Source organism: Diaphorina citri, unplaced genomic scaffold (assembly GCF_000475195.1).
Source record: "Diaphorina citri unplaced genomic scaffold, Diaci psyllid genome assembly version 1.1 scaffold547, whole genome shotgun sequence".
Taxonomy (NCBI): domain Eukaryota; kingdom Metazoa; phylum Arthropoda; class Insecta; order Hemiptera; family Psyllidae; genus Diaphorina; species Diaphorina citri.
In genome coordinates, this window is record NW_007377981.1 from 78,091 (window position 1) to 97,650 (window position 19,560).

At 37.8% G+C, this 19,560-nt stretch overlaps 1 protein-coding gene across 1 annotated transcript in view; it reads right to left on the reverse strand.

Annotated features, from left to right (window-relative positions):
* The window catches only part of LOC103509972, a gene marked incomplete at its 3' end in the record, with an annotated part of 117,946 nt that overhangs the window by 73,665 nt on the left and 24,721 nt on the right, over nt 1-19,560 (reverse strand). The window contains exon 2 of the mRNA XM_026824153.1: nt 5,148-5,381. Coding sequence (XP_026679954.1) covers nt 5,148-5,381 — 234 coding nt within the window. The remainder of the gene's footprint in view (nt 1-5,147; nt 5,382-19,560) is intronic.

A 19,560-nucleotide genomic window follows, 5' to 3' on the forward strand; every position in this document is an offset into this window, starting at 1 on the left:
ATTAGATATTACAAACAAGCGAATTACAAAGCAAACAAAAATAAATATAAAATAAATTTTAAAAATTGCCGCCGGGACAGAGGGTTAGAAAAAATGCCCAACAATCCCACGCTATCCTTGCTTAAGTTACCACTCCAATGCAAAACTGTAGAAACAATATCCCATCTCACCTCATCCCAGCTCATCTCAGCCCGTTACATAAACACGGCCTGAGAGCTAGAGATGGGAAAAGGGAAAAGAACGAACGAACTGTAGGAACTGGTTCTTTGAAAAAGTTCGTTCCTGAACTGAACTGTTCTTTCTGAACGGTAAGTTTATTTCGATCAACCGTCAACCGTTCACCTTACAACTAAACTTCTATTTATTGCAATTTATTGCCTCTTTATTTATTTATTTTATTTGAGAATAAAGCCTGATTCACACTATAGTGCCAGTCAAGGTCCAGTCACGGTCCGGTAACGGTCCGATCAAAAGATTGAGTATAGCTTGATTCACACTATAGTGCCAGTCAAGGTCCAGTCACGGTCCGGTAACGGTCCGATCAAAAGATTGAGTATAGCTTGATTCACACTATAGTGCCAGTCAAGGTCCAGTCACGGTCCGGTAACGGTCCGATCAAAAGATTGAGTATAGCTTGATTCACACTATAGTGCCAGTCAAGGTCCAGTCACGGTCCGGTATCGGTCCGATCAAATGATTGTTGAAGGCAAGTAAATGTGAGTGTACACACTAGACGTTCTAGTCAAGTTACGGTAACGGTCAGCTCACAGTCAAAATTTGGAACATTCTCGCGACGAATCTTTTTGATCGGACCGAAACTGGACCGTGACCGGAGCGAGACTGGCACTGTAGTGTGAATAGGTAGCGATCAAGCAACGATCAACATTCCTTCGTTCAGACCAACTAGAAATGAAAGAAAAATGACCGAAGCATGACCGAAGCATGAACGTTGCTTGAACGATAGTGTGAATACTCAATCTTTTGATCGGACCGTTACCGGACCGTGACTGGACCTTGACTGGCACTATAGTGTGAATCAGGCTTTAGAGAGGATATCAATAGACGAATAAGAGAGAGAGAGAGAGAGAGAGAGAGAGAGAGAGAGAGAGAGAGAAAGAGAGAGATGGAAATGAGCTCTTTATTTTTCGTTTCGTCGTTTCCATTAGAATGCCAGGCAGGGGTTCTCATTTTAAGTGGCTTAATATATTTTTTTCCTCTCCTTTTCTGTTTCTTCCTTTCTTTTGTTATTCGGAAATGTACAAGCTCCCTCAGGACAAAACCCGTGGTGAAAGAGAAAAAGAAGAGAAGAAGAAAAGGAATAAAAAGAGAGAAAGAAGAAAAATAATAAGAAGGAGAAGAAGAAAAGATGTGAAAGAGAAGGAAGAAGAAGAACTAGCAGAAGAAGATGAAGAAAATGGGAAAAAGAGGAAGAAGAGGAGGAGGAAGAAGAAGAGGAGGAGATAAAAGAGAAGAGAAATGAAAAGAATAAAGTATGAAGGAAAGGGTTATTTGGTCATTTTCAACACTGCCCTGTCAACCAACGTCACGGACCTTTGAGAAAAACACAATAGAATAGCTACTTCCTTACCTACCTATGTAGGTACCTAAATACCTACTACTCTACCTGCCTAGTTAATCTAAGCATTCTAAAGCCATCCGGTTAATACTGAATAGACCCCTTTCCCCTTTCACCCTTCATCTAGGTTTGAGTTTATATTAATAACAGGTCATTTTGTCTCGACTCTCTCGACCCTTCACAGCTTCACTACACCTTACAACAGTTACAACTAAATTTTAGTATGGAGTAATGGTAGCATCCACCAATTTATCTTTTATTGCATATTGCATATTCTACTCAGTTTCATGGAGTTCATACAATTTCATTCCTAAATTTGTTATCGTTTTCAACCTGCTCAAGTTGATTTAAATCTTTTTATTTATTTAGTGTAATTTTAAGAGGACAAACTAAAATTAAAGGGGTAATTATAGCCATCTTTCATCCTTGATACATATTAGAACACACTCCCCCTATCATTGCATGACTATCAATGCCCCTGATTTTCCGGGGGGTACACCTAACACCTACCATTATTAAATAAATACCGGGAAAATATCAGTCAAGAAGAACAAGTGATGCTTAAGGAAAAAAGCTTCCGTTTATTTATTATTATGAGTATTTTTCAGTTCTTCTTATCTTGTTTTTTAATTCTTCCTCTTTTTTTTTCTTACCAACGAGCAAAAAAGCTGAAGCATAAGTTGTTTTCCTGCTAAGCTCAAGTGTTCCTAGGGTAGCAGGAAGCTATGGAGTGACTCGAAATGATGTTTATGTCGAAATGAACACAGGAAAATACTGACGGACAGAGAGAAGGGAGGAGAGAAGGATTTGGAGATTACAGAGACATGGAGAAGGAGAAGAGGAAGAATTATTGGGGAAATAATAACAGAAAGAAAACAAGGAGTAGGAGGAAAAGGGAAGGAAAACTAGAGAATTGTTGAAGAAACATAAAAGGACGAAAAAGATAAGAAGTAGGAGCTGGAAGCAGAGAGAATTAGGAGGGAGAAGAATTAGGAGAAGAGAGAGAGAGAGGAGGAGGAAGAGGATTAGGAGGAGAAGAAGAGAGTAGAGGAGGAGGAAAAAAGATAATAGTGCTTATTACTGCTTTGCTAAAGAAATAGAAAATGTCGTCGAGTGCAAAGGGCACCCAGCCACCCAGGCATCCGTAAAAATTTTTGGACCCAAAACCAAATATCAGCCCATGCATTCACCCTCGGCTGAAAGGATGACGGAAAAACGCCCACCCCGATTGAACACGGGAAAGGCAAGTAAGAAAAGGAGGAGAAGAATTTTTATTATTATTATTATTATTATTCCATACCTACTATCGCAGAACAGGCTAGAGAAGAGCAAGACTTGGTCAGTAAACTACCTGGAAGAGGGAGAAGAAGAAATAAGAAGGCGATTTTGATAAATTGAATGGGGAGAACCTATTGAATTCCTAAAATTATTGGTTATAAAACTTGTAAAGAGCAGTAGAAAAAGTCCCTTGTGGCTCTTCAAAAAGTGATAAAATTGTTATGGGTAAGTTTTCCTTTCTTTATCCTTGGACAGGATTATGGGATTATAATGAAATTCACCTCACGATTTTCAGCATACAACATCCCCCCCCCCACACACACACACACTTTCTCATTTCCTCAAAACACATAAACATAAGCCTGATACTAAACGGCCTACCTACCTACATAGTTATAGATCGATTTTTCCTCCGGGAACCTGTACCTATACTTTTTGTGTACAGTTCACTCAAATAACCTACTTGTTGCAGTTCACTCAACTAACCTACTTGTTGCAGTTCACTCAACTAACCTACTTGTTGCAGTTCACTCAACTAACCTACTTGTTGCGCGTATCTATACTTGTACAGTTCACTCAACTAACCTACTTGTTGCAGTTCACTCAACTAACCGACTTGCGTCTGCCTTGTAAGCGCTAGATTGTTAGTTCGAATCCATCCCAGGGCGGATTTTATTATAAACAGATAAGGTTCGTTCTTGGAACGGCTGGCTTTCTCATATCCTGTCCTCATTCCCTCCTCGATTTCGGAAACAAAATAAGACTTCAATTGTTACATTTCCTTAGAAAACGCGCAACAAGTAGGTTAGTTGAGTGAACTACACTCCAAGGTAACTAGTCTGGTTCCCTTCAAGGCGAGGGTTCTATACAGTTTATTGAACTTATTCTTGCTCTGTCAAATTTCTCCCTTCACGCTGCTCTGGCAACACCGCATTATTCACCCAGTGTTGCCACATGGTACCTGGTAGGAAGACACTGGGCTTACCACATCAAACAAAATCCCTTCCCCCCTCATCTAATGTAACCCTATAGAGACAAGAAATAGGTACCTACCTATGTATTCCCTATATCTCGCATGTATAATGTTCTGGAAGAAATATTGTGGTAAAAAAGGTTTAAAGGGAAAATGTAGGTATTAGGAGAGTAGAAGAGTAGAAAAAGAGAGGAAAGAAAAATGAAATTTCCCGCCTACCTACCACAAGATAGGAAATGTAAAGAGAATATTTCCCAGTTCTAAAGAGAGGAAATCAATTTTCATCGCCTATAATAATAGACCTCTATGTATACATACATATTTACTTATATCTTCATACTTTATGCATATTATGTATAATAGTACCTATCTATTAATTCAGGATGCAGGCTAATACAATGCAGAATGCAGGCTAAGGCTTACCTAGCTCATGCAATTGAAAACCCTATAGTATAATTAGTATGCGCCCAGCGAAAAGGACAGGGAAGGTCTAAGAGAGAGAGAGAGAGAGAGAGAGAGAGAGAGAGAGAGAGAGAGAGAGAGAGAGAGAGAGAGAGAGAGAGAGAGACCACTACCACCCCTCTCTCGTTGCTTCTCCTCCTCTTACCTCCCCTCTCCTCGTGAAATCAACAGGCGGTATGACACGAGACTGTATACTACCCTGGGAATACTATGTGATGGGAGAAGGGAGGGAGTAGGAGGAAAAGGGAAGGACGAATACTATATAGGAAAGGACGAAGTGTATTAGGTGGGTATAAACGAAGAGAGGGGAAATATGATGGGAGAGGGGATGGAGGGGAAGGTAATGGCGGAAAAGGGGAGGGGATAGATGAGGTAGAAGGAGTAGGGGGTATTATTTTATTTTAATTTGAATAGTTTGCGTTAAGTACATAGCCTACTTGTTACAGTTGTGACTTGTTGCAGTTGTGACTTGTTGCAGTCGAAACAATGCTATACTGCTATGTTATCGGGGATTTCACCAATGACTTGATTAGGGATCTTACTAAGGGGAAAGTTAGCTTTGAAAAACTTCTCAATGGATCCGGATTTGTGACCATCTTTGCAATCGCATGTGGCTGGCTTTTATAGGCGCCACTCAGGCTGATGGATAGAGGTTAATGTGAGTAGGCGATTAGCTTATTCCGGAAGGTGGGTAAATTGCCGTTCACTAAAAACCTTAGCTGTTACCTACCTATTATTATACTGACGTCGAACCCCTATAGAAAAAAAACATGATACTAAATATTAAATATAATAATAAAAATATAGGTACATACATACCTATGTACCTAATCAATCTAATCATAATCAGAAACTCACCATTCTTCTTATAGAAGATGACCTCCAGTTTAAGTTCGGTTTTGGACTCGAGCGCCTTCTCAATTTGCGTCTTGTGCTCCTCACTTGTATCAGGTCCATATAGGAACTTGCATGCGCAACCCTTCTGCATAATCTGCGCACGCGCAAAGCCGGATAACTCACAGAATCCATCTGAACAGTACACAATAGGATAGAGTGAGGGAACTTGCGCGTTGCCGAGGACGAAGTTGCTGTCTGAAACACAGAGAACAATGGATTTCTATGTAAATAACTGATTTACTGAGCTATCAAGCTTGCTGGGAACTGCCTGGTTAGCTAGGAGGGTGAGAAAGAGAGGGTAAGATATGTAAATAGAGAGAGAGAGGAAGGGGAAGAGAGAGAAAGGAGTGAGAGAGAGAGAGAAAAAGAGAAATGGAGCAGTTACAAATGGGTAAAAATTATTGATAAATGGTCGATTCCTATGTAAAAAGTTGTGAAAAATCCATATCTGAGGTTAAAACTCCGAAAAAATAACTGTAAATGGTCGAAAATTCAATTTTTATTTTCCGTTGTAATGAAAGAGTTCAAAGATGTGTGACGTCAGACTTCAGACAGCTATCTTTTTCGTCCGCTAGGTAGGGCCAATATGCAAGCACGCTTGCGGAGGAACAGAAAGAAATGCGCAGAAACGTATGCGCTCAAACACAATAATGTGTTGCCTTCGAGGGAGCTTTGCTCGGGACATTTAATGTGGCGTCATCGTGTTTAATTTAATTTAATTTAATTTAATTTAATTGAAAGATCTACATTTACAATAAAATACAGGAGATCAGTTTACATAATTGATAAAAAAAAGGAAAAATACAATAAAATAAAATAAAAAATACAACAAAATAAAAACAAAAAGCTAAATGTCTACAAGCCACAATAAAAAGTAATACAGTACTTGAAGTTACCACTACCAACACTACTACCACTACTACCTACTACTACTATTATTACTACTGTTAATGCTACATATATAGTCTGTTAATCTGTGCTGTGTTTGGGAGCGTATGCCGTGACGTCAGAGTTCAAGATTTTAAATCGATTTATCTGGGGATCTAGAAGTCGTAGAAGAAAAAGGAAAATTCTATTGTTCCTCTTTTTTTCTGCTCTTTGACTTAGAAACTTCACCCACGTAAGCGCAACTGTTGTTCTATTGAGAGAGAAAGAGAAATAAAGGGGAAGAGAGAGAGAGAGAGATAGAGCGATATTGGATGGATTCATGACAGTTGACAGTTTCCCTTCTCAAAATCAACTTGATGATGACGATAGATTTTTTTTTTTTTTTTTTTAAAAAAAAATTTTCACCCATCATCATATTATTTTATAGCGTCTTATATTTATGACGTTTTAATAGAAAAACAAAGGCGAGATAAGAAAGAATGATGAGAGAAGAATGGAGGAGGAGGAAAGAGAGAGAGAGAGAGAGAGAGAGACGAGAATGAGGGATGGAAGGATAAAGGGAAAGAGAGAGAGAGAGAGAGAGCTGGAAGGATAAAAGGAGAGAGAGAGTGAGAGAAGTGGAGGAAAAGAAACAGTAAATAGATAGGAAGCTAAAAGTTCCTTTAAGCATCTTTAGTACTTTGGGTGTAAAATGGCAGCTCAATATTTTATGTGTTCCTGTAAAAACTGCATATGTAGGTACTTGAAAATATGTAGGTATTTCAACGGATTACTTATATTTCTACCATGCCATGCGGAAAATTATCTTACTCATTCAGAAATGGGAATTATTGTGTCTTTTATCACCCATCTGATGAGGAGCATACTATTTAATGGACATGCTACTACACAGACCACACGAGTCCGAAAAAGCAGTTGTTTGAATTTCCACGAAACATAATCGGCGATGAAACACTCATAAATTTCTCCAAATTTAATATATTATACTGAAGAGGTGAGTTGATTTCCCAGTGTACTTAGTGGTGGGAAAGTTTTCACTGCTTAAGAGATTAGAAGCAGAGATAATAGAACGTTTTGGTAAAACATCAGATCTAAGCCTTGAGATACACACAAGTTTTCAGTTTTGCCGAAGTTATAAGAGAGGAGTGGGAGTGACATGCGTTTGTCAGCGTTTTCATTAACATAGCTTTCCTTAACTCCTCCTTCTTTATACAAATTTAGCTCCAAATAAGTTAGACTATTAATAATAACTTAGTTAAGGTAGCACTAAGAGAAGCAACGTCCAGAGTAGGTGTGACACACCGGAGACCCCCGGGTTCAATACCGATCAGAATTTCGTGAGAATAATTTATTAAGTAACTTCAAATTTTCTTTGATAATTTCCTTTATTCTTTGAATTTTTGGTCAAAATAGGTGGGTAGGTATAAAAACATTCTCAACAAATGCCATTCCATTCAACTGAAGCTTTCGAGAGTTATCAAGACGAACTAAAGGCAAAATATTCGAGTGAAAATTTAAACCTCACTTTGTTCATTCAATAATCTACCCCCAGCTGTTAACCCCAGAGTAGTGACAGATCGTAACTATAGACAACGGTAGACCAAGCCGAAATAGAAATACTTGTAAAGGGTATGAAGGTAGGTATACCCTTTTATTATTTCACATACACACAGACAATTGCAGATACGGAGGAAGGTATAGACAGGTGGTTTGAAACAAGAGGGCGAGGAGAAAAAGAAGAAAGACTATAAAGTGTAGGAGGAAAGAGAAAAGGTTGAAATAAAGGGGACGAAGGAGAAAGAAGAGAACAGAAGATAGAATAAAAGGTAAATGAGAATTGAAGTCAGCTCCCATGGCGTAAGTGTTCACTGTGCTCGCCTTGCACGCGGGAGACCCGGGTTCGATTGCCGGCGGGGGGGGGGGGGACACTTTGTTTTCTACATTTTCTGTGGGTGAATCTGTGTTGTGAATATTTTTACAAACATATTGGTTACAATGTCCAAACTGACATTGAAACATAGGAGGGATCTCTGTAGGATCTTACAGATAGATTTGGGAGGGAATTCAAATCGTTTATTTTATTTTTCTTTTTCAAGAGGTTTTTGATAGAGGGAACCGCAACTAGTGAGGTCTTTTCGTCCCGAAATCAAAGAGAAGGATTATATGGATTTATATTATATTGATTTATATTATATGGATTTATATTATATGGATTTATATTATATGGATTTATATTATATTGATTTATATTATATGGATTTATAAACTATGAGCCTCCTCGAATTCTAGATATCACTATCATAGCATTTTTTGAATCTGGAAAACGGGACTTTAGGGAACGGCTGGCTTTCTCCTATCCTGTATTCCTTCTCTCTATCAAACCGCTTGGAAAAAAAGATCAACAACTCTACCCCAGTTTCCTTATCGCAACATATTAGGCTTTCAATAATATACAAATCAATACCAGTTCACCTCGAAATTGCAGATATCTGAAACAAGCCTTTGATTCTATCGGGAATTCCAACTGTATTCCAACTTGAAAAAAATAATAAAAATCTCAGGATTCCCAAAGCATTAAGCTTGATTCACACTATAGTGCCAGTCAAGGTCCGGTCACGGTCCGGTATCGGTCCGATCAAATGATTGTTGAAGGCAAGTAAATGCGAGTGTTACTGGACTAACCGTGCCCTTTATTTGCATTAGATTCATACATCTAATGCTCCATCGTCACTCAAACAGAAGTTTCATTTTCACAAGTACCTCTTACCTACCTATGTATTATCTAGCTGTACCTATGTATTACCTACCTATGTACCTATTATCTAGCTGTACCTATGTATTATGTCAGTAAGTTGGCAAAGTTCCATTTTATGCTTCAAAAGTTTCTTTTTTTTACTCGGGAAGATGAAGGAGATCTTTTACCTAATAATGTAATAAGGAAGAGGAAATGTATTAAAAAGTAAATAAATTTTACTAGGGATGGAAACTAAAATAAAAATACAAAGTAAAGGTATACAGAGTGTTCGAAAAGTCCTTTTGAAGGGCTAAAGATTAGAAGCTGAAATTTCGGGTAGTGTTTCATCTTTTGTTATCCCGTTATTATTAACCCTTTGGTGACCGATGTAAACTACAATTTAAATCTTTCACCAAGGGGTTGAAAGATAAAAATACTCAGCTCAATTTCTTGATTTTCTATGAGGGTCGGTAGTGATTGAACCCACGCCCTCCTGTTTACCAGGTAAGCGTCTTGACCATGACACCACCTAAGCATGAAGACTTATCTTTTCATGTTAATTTTTTCAATTTTTGACAGTAAAAAGTGTGTTTTTTTTGCCGCCGCCCCCCCCCCTTAAAAAAAATTGTCCCGGTTAAAAATCGGAAATCCCGTTTTTTTAAACCCATTTTTCCAATTTTATTTGTCCCGTAAAGGCGGAAAAAAATGGCAACCTAGTTGGTACTGTGATCAAGGCGGAGACACTTCTATTCATTAGCATGGTTTGTTTATTTTCTCTTGGGTCGATACTAGGCGAGGCTCGATGGTCGGTTCTCCGTTGTAGACGCCTACTTAGTCATTCAAAATATATTCAGGGTTCCAGTTCCAGGATTTTTCGAACACAGTATACACAGGGGGCAATGTATAAATAAAATGGAAAGTTTTATAAAGGAGGAAAACTAGAAAGGAGAAAAACTGGAAGGAAGACCTTTAAGTTGAAAGAAATCAATAAAGACCCAGTGGTGTAACCGTGTGAATCTAGTAGGAAACAAAATTGTGTAGAATCAATTTTATCATCCATAATTCATCAAAATAAGGTTTAAATAAGAGAAGTTGGATAGAGGGAACTGTACGTATAACTTCTAAGGTCTCATCGTCCCGAAATCGAAGAGAGAAGAAAGACAGGATAGGAGAAAACCAGCCGTTCCGAGAACGAGCCTTATCGTTTCAGGATGAAATCAGCCCCGGGCGGGAATCGAACCCACGGCCTAGGCTTACCTACAAGGCAGACGGGCTACCATCCAAGCTAACTAGGCTGGCTACACAAAGCTGGCTGCTGGCTACACAAATAATTTTAATGACCATGAAACTCTTGTTTCTGTGTATTAGCCAAAATTTCTCTTGTTGGTGTTGTTATTCCCTACCCTAATCGAATGGTCCACTTGATGTTTTCCAATAAATCTGGCACTCTTTCTCTCTTCCTTGTCTGTTTCATCAAGGGCCGTCATATTACATTTTTCCAATGAGCCGCCGGAAAAAAACCGAAGTAGTACACTCCGCCTTTCTCCGACAGTTGATCCAGCACTGATTCCCGCCCCTGCTTACATCTCGTAGCTACACCACTACTTACATGACGAGTATAAAATTCTACCCCCGAGCTACTCAGAGTCTCAGGTTTGTATTGTATTTCATTACATTACATCAGACTACTATTGTATTTCACTACATTACATGTATTTCACTGGTTTGTATTGTATTTCACTACATTCCATCAGACTACTATTGTATTTCACTGCATTACATCAGACTACTATTGTATTTCACTGCATTACATCAGACTACTATTGTATTTCACTGCATTACATCAGACTACTATTGTATTTCACTGCATTACATCAGACTACTATTGTATTTCACTGCATTACATCAGACTACTATTGTATTTCACTGCATTACATCAGACTACTATTGTATTTCACTGCATTACATCAGACTACTATTGTATTTCACTGCATTACATCAGACTACTATTGTATTTCACTGCATTACATCAGACTACTATTGTATTTCACTGCATTACATCAGACTACTATTGTATTTCACTGCATTACATCAGACTACTGGAAGGTACATTGCACAGTGCTTCCTCCCACATTGCAAAGTGATTCAATCTCTTGTAAAAAAAGGTTACAGATCGAAGCTACCTCTACTTTTTAAAAGAGAGAGAGTTTATAAAAATAGATCTTTAGGTACCTTAGTTGCAACAATGCAAGGAATTCTCGCATTCTGATTGGTTCTTTCATTTTGGGTTGATGTCCATCTGGATAACGTATAGGTCAGGTGTGAGGTATAGTTTGTATGAACGCCGTGGAATAAAACGAAGTATGCAATGTGCTAAGAAAGAAAAATTGGTGGATGAGTGGATGGCTTTATGTTTTACTAGCTAAATTCCGTCGCTTCGCTCCGGAATACCGCTAGCTCATCCCGAGGCATGGCCAAACATGTAGAAAAGGCATGGCCGAACTTGTAGAAAATAATAAAAAAATACGGTCGCGCTGCGCGCTCCCTATTAGCTGCATAGTTATTAAACTAAAAACATAAACGAAACTCAAAATGCGGTCGAGAGCGGAACATTTCTCTCCCGCAGTCTCTGCACTCTGTGTATTTCTTATGGAGATTTTAGCGATCAAAAATTGTTATCTCAGGATCGGTTTAGATTTTCGCAAAATCCTTTCTTATTGCACACCTAGACCATAAAAGGAATATTCCTACCAAATTTCAGCTGTCCCAGGTTTCAATCCGAAGATTTTAGACTTGGTTAGTTTTTCGTTTGTCTCTCCGCCAGGAGAACTCTAAAATCTATTGTAACATGGAGTCCTCAATAAAAGCTGGTTAGCATAGTAGATATAATAATTATTATCCGTATGTGTCTCCTGATCTGCTATTTTATCATGTGGAATTAATCAAATTTATTTGAAGTAACTTTTTAAATACCTCCGTTAAAATTTTCCTATTAATTAAAATATGATGCCCTTTCTTAATTAGAGTTCAAATTTGTAAATGCAAACTCTGACCTATCTATATCCATCCTATCACAACCACAAATCTATGAAACGTTCCATCACTACCGAAACTAAATTTCCCCCTATATTTTTCAATTAAAAAAATAATCCCAAAATTTTTGAATATGGCAGAGATAAATCACAAAATCCCTCTCATACACCAGTAGTCCCCCTCAATCCACACACAGTTACCACAATTTTTTGGTAATAGAAAATTTTCAATATGATAGAGAGGTATCTATTTTTCACAGTAAACAAACGAATAAAATAACACCGATCACGTACTATTCAAATTTCTCTCTGCCAGCGTACAATTATCTTGGAGGGCAGCTAGTCTGCCTTGTAAGTGCTGGGTCGAGGGTTCGATTCAGTTAGCCCGAGACGATAACAATTTGTCCCCAATGCTTCACTGAAGTTAAGCAACGTTGTGGCCTGTGGCGTGGCATGCCCATCCCGTAGTTTGCCTTTCGTCAGATGGGCGAGAAGGGGCACAATACTTCCCATTTAGGTGCTGGGTCAACACGGGAACACCAGAAAGTAACCCGTTGAAATATTTGCAATCGAAAAACGAGTACAAATTTTTGTCGATGGTGGGATTCGAACCCGGGACCTTCTGCATGGCAAGCAAGCGCGTTACCACTGGACTAACCGTGCCCTTTACTGGACTAACCGTGCCCTTTATTTGCATTAGATTCATACATCTAATGCTCCATCGTCACTCAAACAGAAGTTTCATTTTCACAAGTACCTCTTACCTACCTATGTATTATCTAGCTGTACCTATGTATTACCTACCTATGTACCTATTATCTAGCTGTACCTATGTATTATGTCAGTAAGTTGGCAAAGTTCCATTTTATGCTTCAAAAGTTTCTTTTTTTTACTCGGGAAGATGAAGGAGATCTTTTACCTAATAATGTAATAAGGAAGAGGAAATGTATTAAAAAGTAAATAAATTTTACTAGGGATGGAAACTAAAATAAAAATACAAAGTAAAGGTATACAGAGTGTTCGAAAAGTCCTTTTGAAGGGCTAAAGATTAGAAGCTGAAATTTCGGGTAGTGTTTCATCTTTTGTTATCCCGTTATTATTAACCCTTTGGTGACCGATGTAAACTACAATTTAAATCTTTCACCAAGGGGTTGAAAGATAAAAATACTCAGCTCAATTTCTTGATTTTCTATGAGGGTCGGTAGTGATTGAACCCACGCCCTCCTGTTTACCAGGTAAGCGTCTTGACCATGACACCACCTAAGCATGAAGACTTATCTTTTCATGTTAATTTTTTCAATTTTTGACAGTAAAAAGTGTGTTTTTTTTGCCGCCGCCCCCCCCCCTTAAAAAAAATTGTCCCGGTTAAAAATCGGAAATCCCGTTTTTTTAAACCCATTTTTCCAATTTTATTTGTCCCGTAAAGGCGGAAAAAAATGGCAACCTAGTTGGTACTGTGATCAAGGCGGAGACACTTCTATTCATTAGCATGGTTTGTTTATTTTCTCTTGGGTCGATACTAGGCGAGGCTCGATGGTCGGTTCTCCGTTGTAGACGCCTACTTAGTCATTCAAAATATATTCAGGGTTCCAGTTCCAGGATTTTTCGAACACAGTATACACAGGGGGCAATGTATAAATAAAATGGAAAGTTTTATAAAGGAGGAAAAGTAGAAAGGAGAAAAACTGGAAGGAAGACCTTTAAGTTGAAAGAAATCAATAGAGACCCAGTGGTGTAACCGTGTGAATCTAGTAGGATACAAAATTGTGTAGAATCAATTTTATCATCCCTAATTCATCAAAATAAGGTTTAAATAAGAGAGGTTTGATAGAGGGAACTGTACGTATAACTACTAAGGTCTCATCGTCCCGAAATCGAAGAGAGAAGAAAGACAGGATAGGAGAAAACCAGCCGTTCCGAGATCGAGCCTTATCGTTTCAGGATGAAATCAGCCCCGGGCGGGAATCGAACCCGCGGCCTAGGCTTACCTACGAGGCAGACGGACTACCATCCAAGCTAACTAGGCTGGCTGCTGGCTACGCAAATAATTTTAATGACCATAAAACTCTTGTTTCTGTGTATTTCTCTTGTTGGTGTTGTTATTCCCTACCCTAAGCGAATGGTCTACTTGATGTTTTCTAATAAATCTAGCACTCTTTCTCTCTTCCTTGTCTGTTTCATCAAGGGCCGTCATATTACATTTTTCCAATGAGCCGCCGGAAAAAACCGAAGTACCTAGTACACTTCGCCTTTCTCCGGCAGTTGATCCAGCACTGATTTCTACCCCTGCTTACGTCTCGTAGCTACACCACTACTTACATGACGAGTATAAAATTCTACCCCCGAGCTACTCTGAGTCTCAGGTTTGTATTGTATTTCACTACATTACATCAGACTACTATTGTATTTCACTGCATACATCAGACTACTATTGTATTTCACTACATTACATGTATTTCACTGGTTTCTATTGTATTTCACTACATTACATCAGACTACTATTGTATTTCACTGCGTTACATCAGACTACTATTGTATTTCACTACATTACATGTATTTCACTGGTTTCTATTGTATTTCACTATATACATTACATCAGACTACTATTGTATTTCACTGCATTACATCAGACTACTATTGAATTTCACATTACATCAGACTACTATTGTATTTCACTGCATTACATCAGACTAAGAGCAACAAGTAGGAATTATCATCCCCTCTTCTCTCCTTTCTAACATACGGTTTCACATTTCTTCATTTTTCTTTCTCAAATGTCTTCATTCCTTCATTGTGATTTCTTCTCTGTAGTCGTAACGCATTTGTATTGAACAAATGAATTCCCAGGTTTCTAACCGAAGATTTTAGATTTAGTTAGTTTTTCGTTTGTTTCTCTGCCAGGAGAACTATAAAATCTATTGTAGCATGGAGTCCTCAATAAAAGCTGGTTAGCATAGTAGATATAATATCCGTATGTGTCTCCTGATCTGCTATTTTATCATGTGGAATTAATCAAATTTATTTGAAGTAACTTTTTAAATACCTCCGTTAAAATACCCTAAGCGAATGGTCTACTTGATGTTTTCTAATAAATCTAGCACTCTTTCTCTCTTCCTTGTCTGTTTCATCAAGGGCCGTCATATTACATTTTTCCAATGAGCCGCCGGAAAAAACCGAAGTACCTAGTACACTTCGCCTTTCTCCGGCAGTTGATCCAGCACTGATTCCCGCCCCTGCTTACATCTTCGTAGCTACACCACTACTTACATGACGAGTATAACATTCTACCCCTGAGCTACTCTGAGTCTCAGGTTTGTATTGTATTTCACTACATTACATCAGACTACTATTGTATTTCACTACATTACATCAGACTACTATTGTATTTCACTACATTACATCAGACTACTATTGTATTTAACTGCATTACATCAGACTACTATTGTATTTCACTGCATTACATCAGACTACTATTGTATTTCACTGCATTACATCAGACTACTATTGTGGTTTATTTTTATTACTAGCTGAATTCCGTCGCTTCGCTCCGGAATCCCGCTAGTTCATCCCGAGGCATGGCCAAACTTGTTGACTTTTTTAAAACTGATAAAAAAGTGCTTTACACTTCGAATTTCTTATAGACACCTACACCAAACGAAAGATCGTCTTGAAAACTATACACCATCCATTAGTTTTGATCAATGTCTATTTAAACACTAGTACACTAGAAAACACACATTTTTTAATACTGTCAAATACTTTTAAAATACTTATCTTTTTTTAAAATAAAATTAAAATTTTGCATTATTTTAAAACAAGAACTGTCAACACAACTTAAACTGACTGATAATTATGAAAAATGTGGTGAAAAACTTTTAGATTGGAATTCAAGATATGAAAGGCAGTGAAAATTTAAATAAAGAGGAGCGAAAATTTTCGTGCAACTTGAAAGAAAAAACTTATTCCACTTCTCCTATTTCATCTATCTTCCTCTCTCCTCCATTCCACTACCTCCACTCTTTCTCCTTCTCTCTCTCTCTTCCTCTCTCTCCCTCTTATCGTACAATACGAATCAGTCACCATTGTCCATGTAGTTACATAGCTATACATTTATGTATGTGTGTATACCTCTTGCATTATTTTTTTAGTCTAAAGCCTGTTACATACGATTTTTCTTATTAGGATCAGATCGCACAAGTTTCGATTATTTGATAAGTTATGGACTGCTTTTATTGATTTATTCATCCTTATAGCCTATTCCCCTTCTGCTTCAACATTGTTCTTATTTTCCTTTTTTCCAATTCTATTCTTCATTTTTTTTTATTTCACCCCTCTGCTTGCTTTCTATGGCTTACTCCTCTTTCTTCTTCCTCTTCCTATTTTTCTTATTATTCGCTACTTGCTTTCCACTCGTATTGCTACTCTACTTTCCTTCTTCTTCTTTCTTCCTTCGTATTCTTCCTCCTCCACTCCTTTCTATTTCCTCATTTTCTCTCCTAAATCTCCCCGCATCTTTTGTTCTTTCTCCTCTTCCTCCTCTGTTTTTTCATTCCCATTTCAATGTTCTGTAATATGTATATTTATTGATGCATGGCTGGATATTAATAATATCAAAAGAAAATGGGAACAATCCTCTCGTCCCGAAATCGAAGAGAGAAGGATCAGACATGCGATTTTTCTTATTAGGATCAGATCGCACAAGTTTCGATTATTTGATACGTTATGGACTGCTTTCATTGATTTATTCATCCTTATAGCCTATTCCCCTTCTGCTTCAACCTTGTTCTTATTTTCCTTCTTTCCAATTCTATTCTTCATTTTTTTATTTCACCCCTCTGCTTGCTTTCTATGGCTTACTCCTCTTTCTTCTTCCTCTTCCTATTTTTCTTATTATTCTCTACTTGCTTTCCACTCGTATTGCTACTCTACTTTCTTCTTCTTCTTCTTCTTCTTCTTCTTCTTCTTCTTCTTCTTCTTCTTCTTCTTCTTCGTCTTCTTCTTCTCCTTCTTCCTCCTCCCTTTCTTCTTCTTCTTCTTCTTCTTCTTCTTCTTCGTCTTCTTCTTCTCCTTCTTCCTCCTCCACTCCTTTCTATTTCCTCATTTTCTCTCCCAAATCCCCCGCATCTTTTGTTCTTTCTCCTCTTCCTCCTCTGTTTTTCCATTCCCATTTCAATGTTCTGTAATATGTATATTTATTGATGCATGGCTGGATATTAATAATATCAAAAGAAAATGGGAACAATCCTCGCGGAGCGGTGAGGTGGAGAGTGGTGGCTTTTCCTTCCCAGAAAAATATGCTGTGTAAACAGCTCACGACTTTCTATTGCCTATATTATGGAACGACCCTTTTGGTCAAAATTCAAATGAGAAAAAATTGAAATTTTCGAAAAAGAACGAATTTAGGAAGGTACCAAGCAACTAAAGTTACTCTACCTACTAAATATTTAGGTACCTACCTACAAATACAAACACTTGTTGTTTTGACCCCCACTTCAACGGGAGTCAACTCTTATTCTTTTTTGATATTTTTGCCTTTTACGAGACAACCTTCGCAAAGAATCAAAGAGAATTCGCTAAACTTCCTCACTAGATTCCCCCACAATAAATCTTCCAAAATCAGTACGACTCTTGAAAAATAGTGACACACAATGTCACCTACAGTTCCTAGGCAATACTTACTTACTAAAATAATGAATAAACACACTACTATCACGTCACGTGAGCTTCTTACCGAGTCTGCAAATGTCACCAACCTACCTAAGGTAATAGAAAGTAAAAACCTGAAGAGAAAGCAAGAGGAGTGACGCGAGATATTTTATTTCTGAGAAAATGAAGAATGAGGGTAGCACGTTCTTTGCCTCTGGGCGCAGCAAGTGTTTACGTAAATGTCATTTTTTATTCTTTTCTGCTGATTCCGAGCAATTTTCTCCATTTGAGAAACGAATCTTACATCACTCTGTGCTCGCATTTCGTAACAAAACGAACATTGAAATAGGTAATAAATAATAATAGTGCTTGTTCCAATGTTCATATTGTTTGAATAGGACTGGAAAGTCCCTTTACTCCAGCAGTAGAATACTTACTCGTACTACCATAATTATTGTCATCTATATAATTCTCATGGAAAAAAAGCATAAAGTACTTTTATGCTCCTCTTTTATTTGTTCTTTTCATTCGAATTAATAATTATACACTGAGAAAATAAAAATTACTGATAGAGTGCCACAAGTTAGGTTAGAAGAACTCTATTATATTTATTATGTTAAGGCGGTCTCTTCTTGATCCCTTGTGTGCCGCGTCCTTTTTAGTTTAGGAATATTATTGGGTTACTTCCGCTGAGTCAGGTTGTTGGAATGCTTTATTATAGTGTCGAGCTTCCCGTTATATGTAGAGTTCCATATTAGAATTCCGGAACCCAGTCACTCGGTTGGGCTTCCGGCATGCTAGTTTTTTTCTCCGTACCTACCTATATCACTGAGTAGGTATATGTATACTAGGTATATAGGCTGAGTTCATGAATGCTAAAGGAAGAAATGATAAGAAATAAGAAAGCTTCGCAAAATCTCAAAGCTAAGACAGATCAATGTATTTTAATTACTACTAATGGATTCCTATTCAAAGCGGCTTTTATCGTCCATTCTCCTCCTCACTAGATTCCCCCACAAGAAATCTTCCAAAATCAGTACGACTCTTGAAAAATAGTGATACGTAATGTCACCTACAGTTCCTAGGTAATACTTACTTACTTACTTACTTACTAAAATAATGTATAAACACACTACTATCACGTCACATGAGCTTCTTACCGAGTCTGCAAATGTCACCAACCTACCTAAGGTAATAGAAAGTAATAACCTGAAGAGAAAGCAAGAGGAGTGACGCGAGATATTTTATTTCTGAGAAAATGAAGAATGAGAGTGGCACGCTGGCACGTTGTTTGCCTCTGGGCGCAGCAAGTGTTTACGTAAATGTCATTTTTTATTCTTTTCTGCTCATTCCGAGCAATTTTCTCCATTGGAGAAACGAATCTTACTTACATCACTCTGTGCTCGCATTTCGTAACAAAACGAACATTGAAATAGGTAATAAATAATAATAGTGCTTGTCAGAATGTTCATATTGTTTGAATGGGACTGGAAAGTCCCTTTACTCCAGCAGTAGACTACTTACTCGTTCCTGCCCCTTCACTTCTCCTCGTCATGCCGGTCCTTTGACTCGTGCACAAAAAACCGACAATAAGGGGAGCACAGGGCAGGAGCAGTGGCAGTAGAAGTGGCGAGGCGAGTGAGGTGTTTACATTCTCGTCATGCCCAATTCCATGCCCACTTTCCTGCTCATTGCCACAGAAGTGAGCTGAATGTAAACGAGGCATAATTGTCGTCTAATTCTCATGAAAAAAAGCATAAAGTACTTTTATGCTCCTCTTTTATTTGTTCTTTTCATTCGAATTAATAATTATTATACACTGAGAAAATAAAAATTACTGATAGAGTGCCACAAGTTAGGGTAGAAGAACTCTACCCACAAAAACACAAATGTGAAAAAAAAGGCCAAGTTCCTATCCAAAAATGTCGGCCTATAAAAGTGGTGAGATCAGAAAATAAAGGCCAAGTCTGCATTCCCAGTTTTTCGTGCCTTATGAATCTTAATTCCTTCAACCTTCTCTCAGTTTCAACTTGGCTATGTTTTCCCTACTCAAATAAATAAATAAATAAATAAA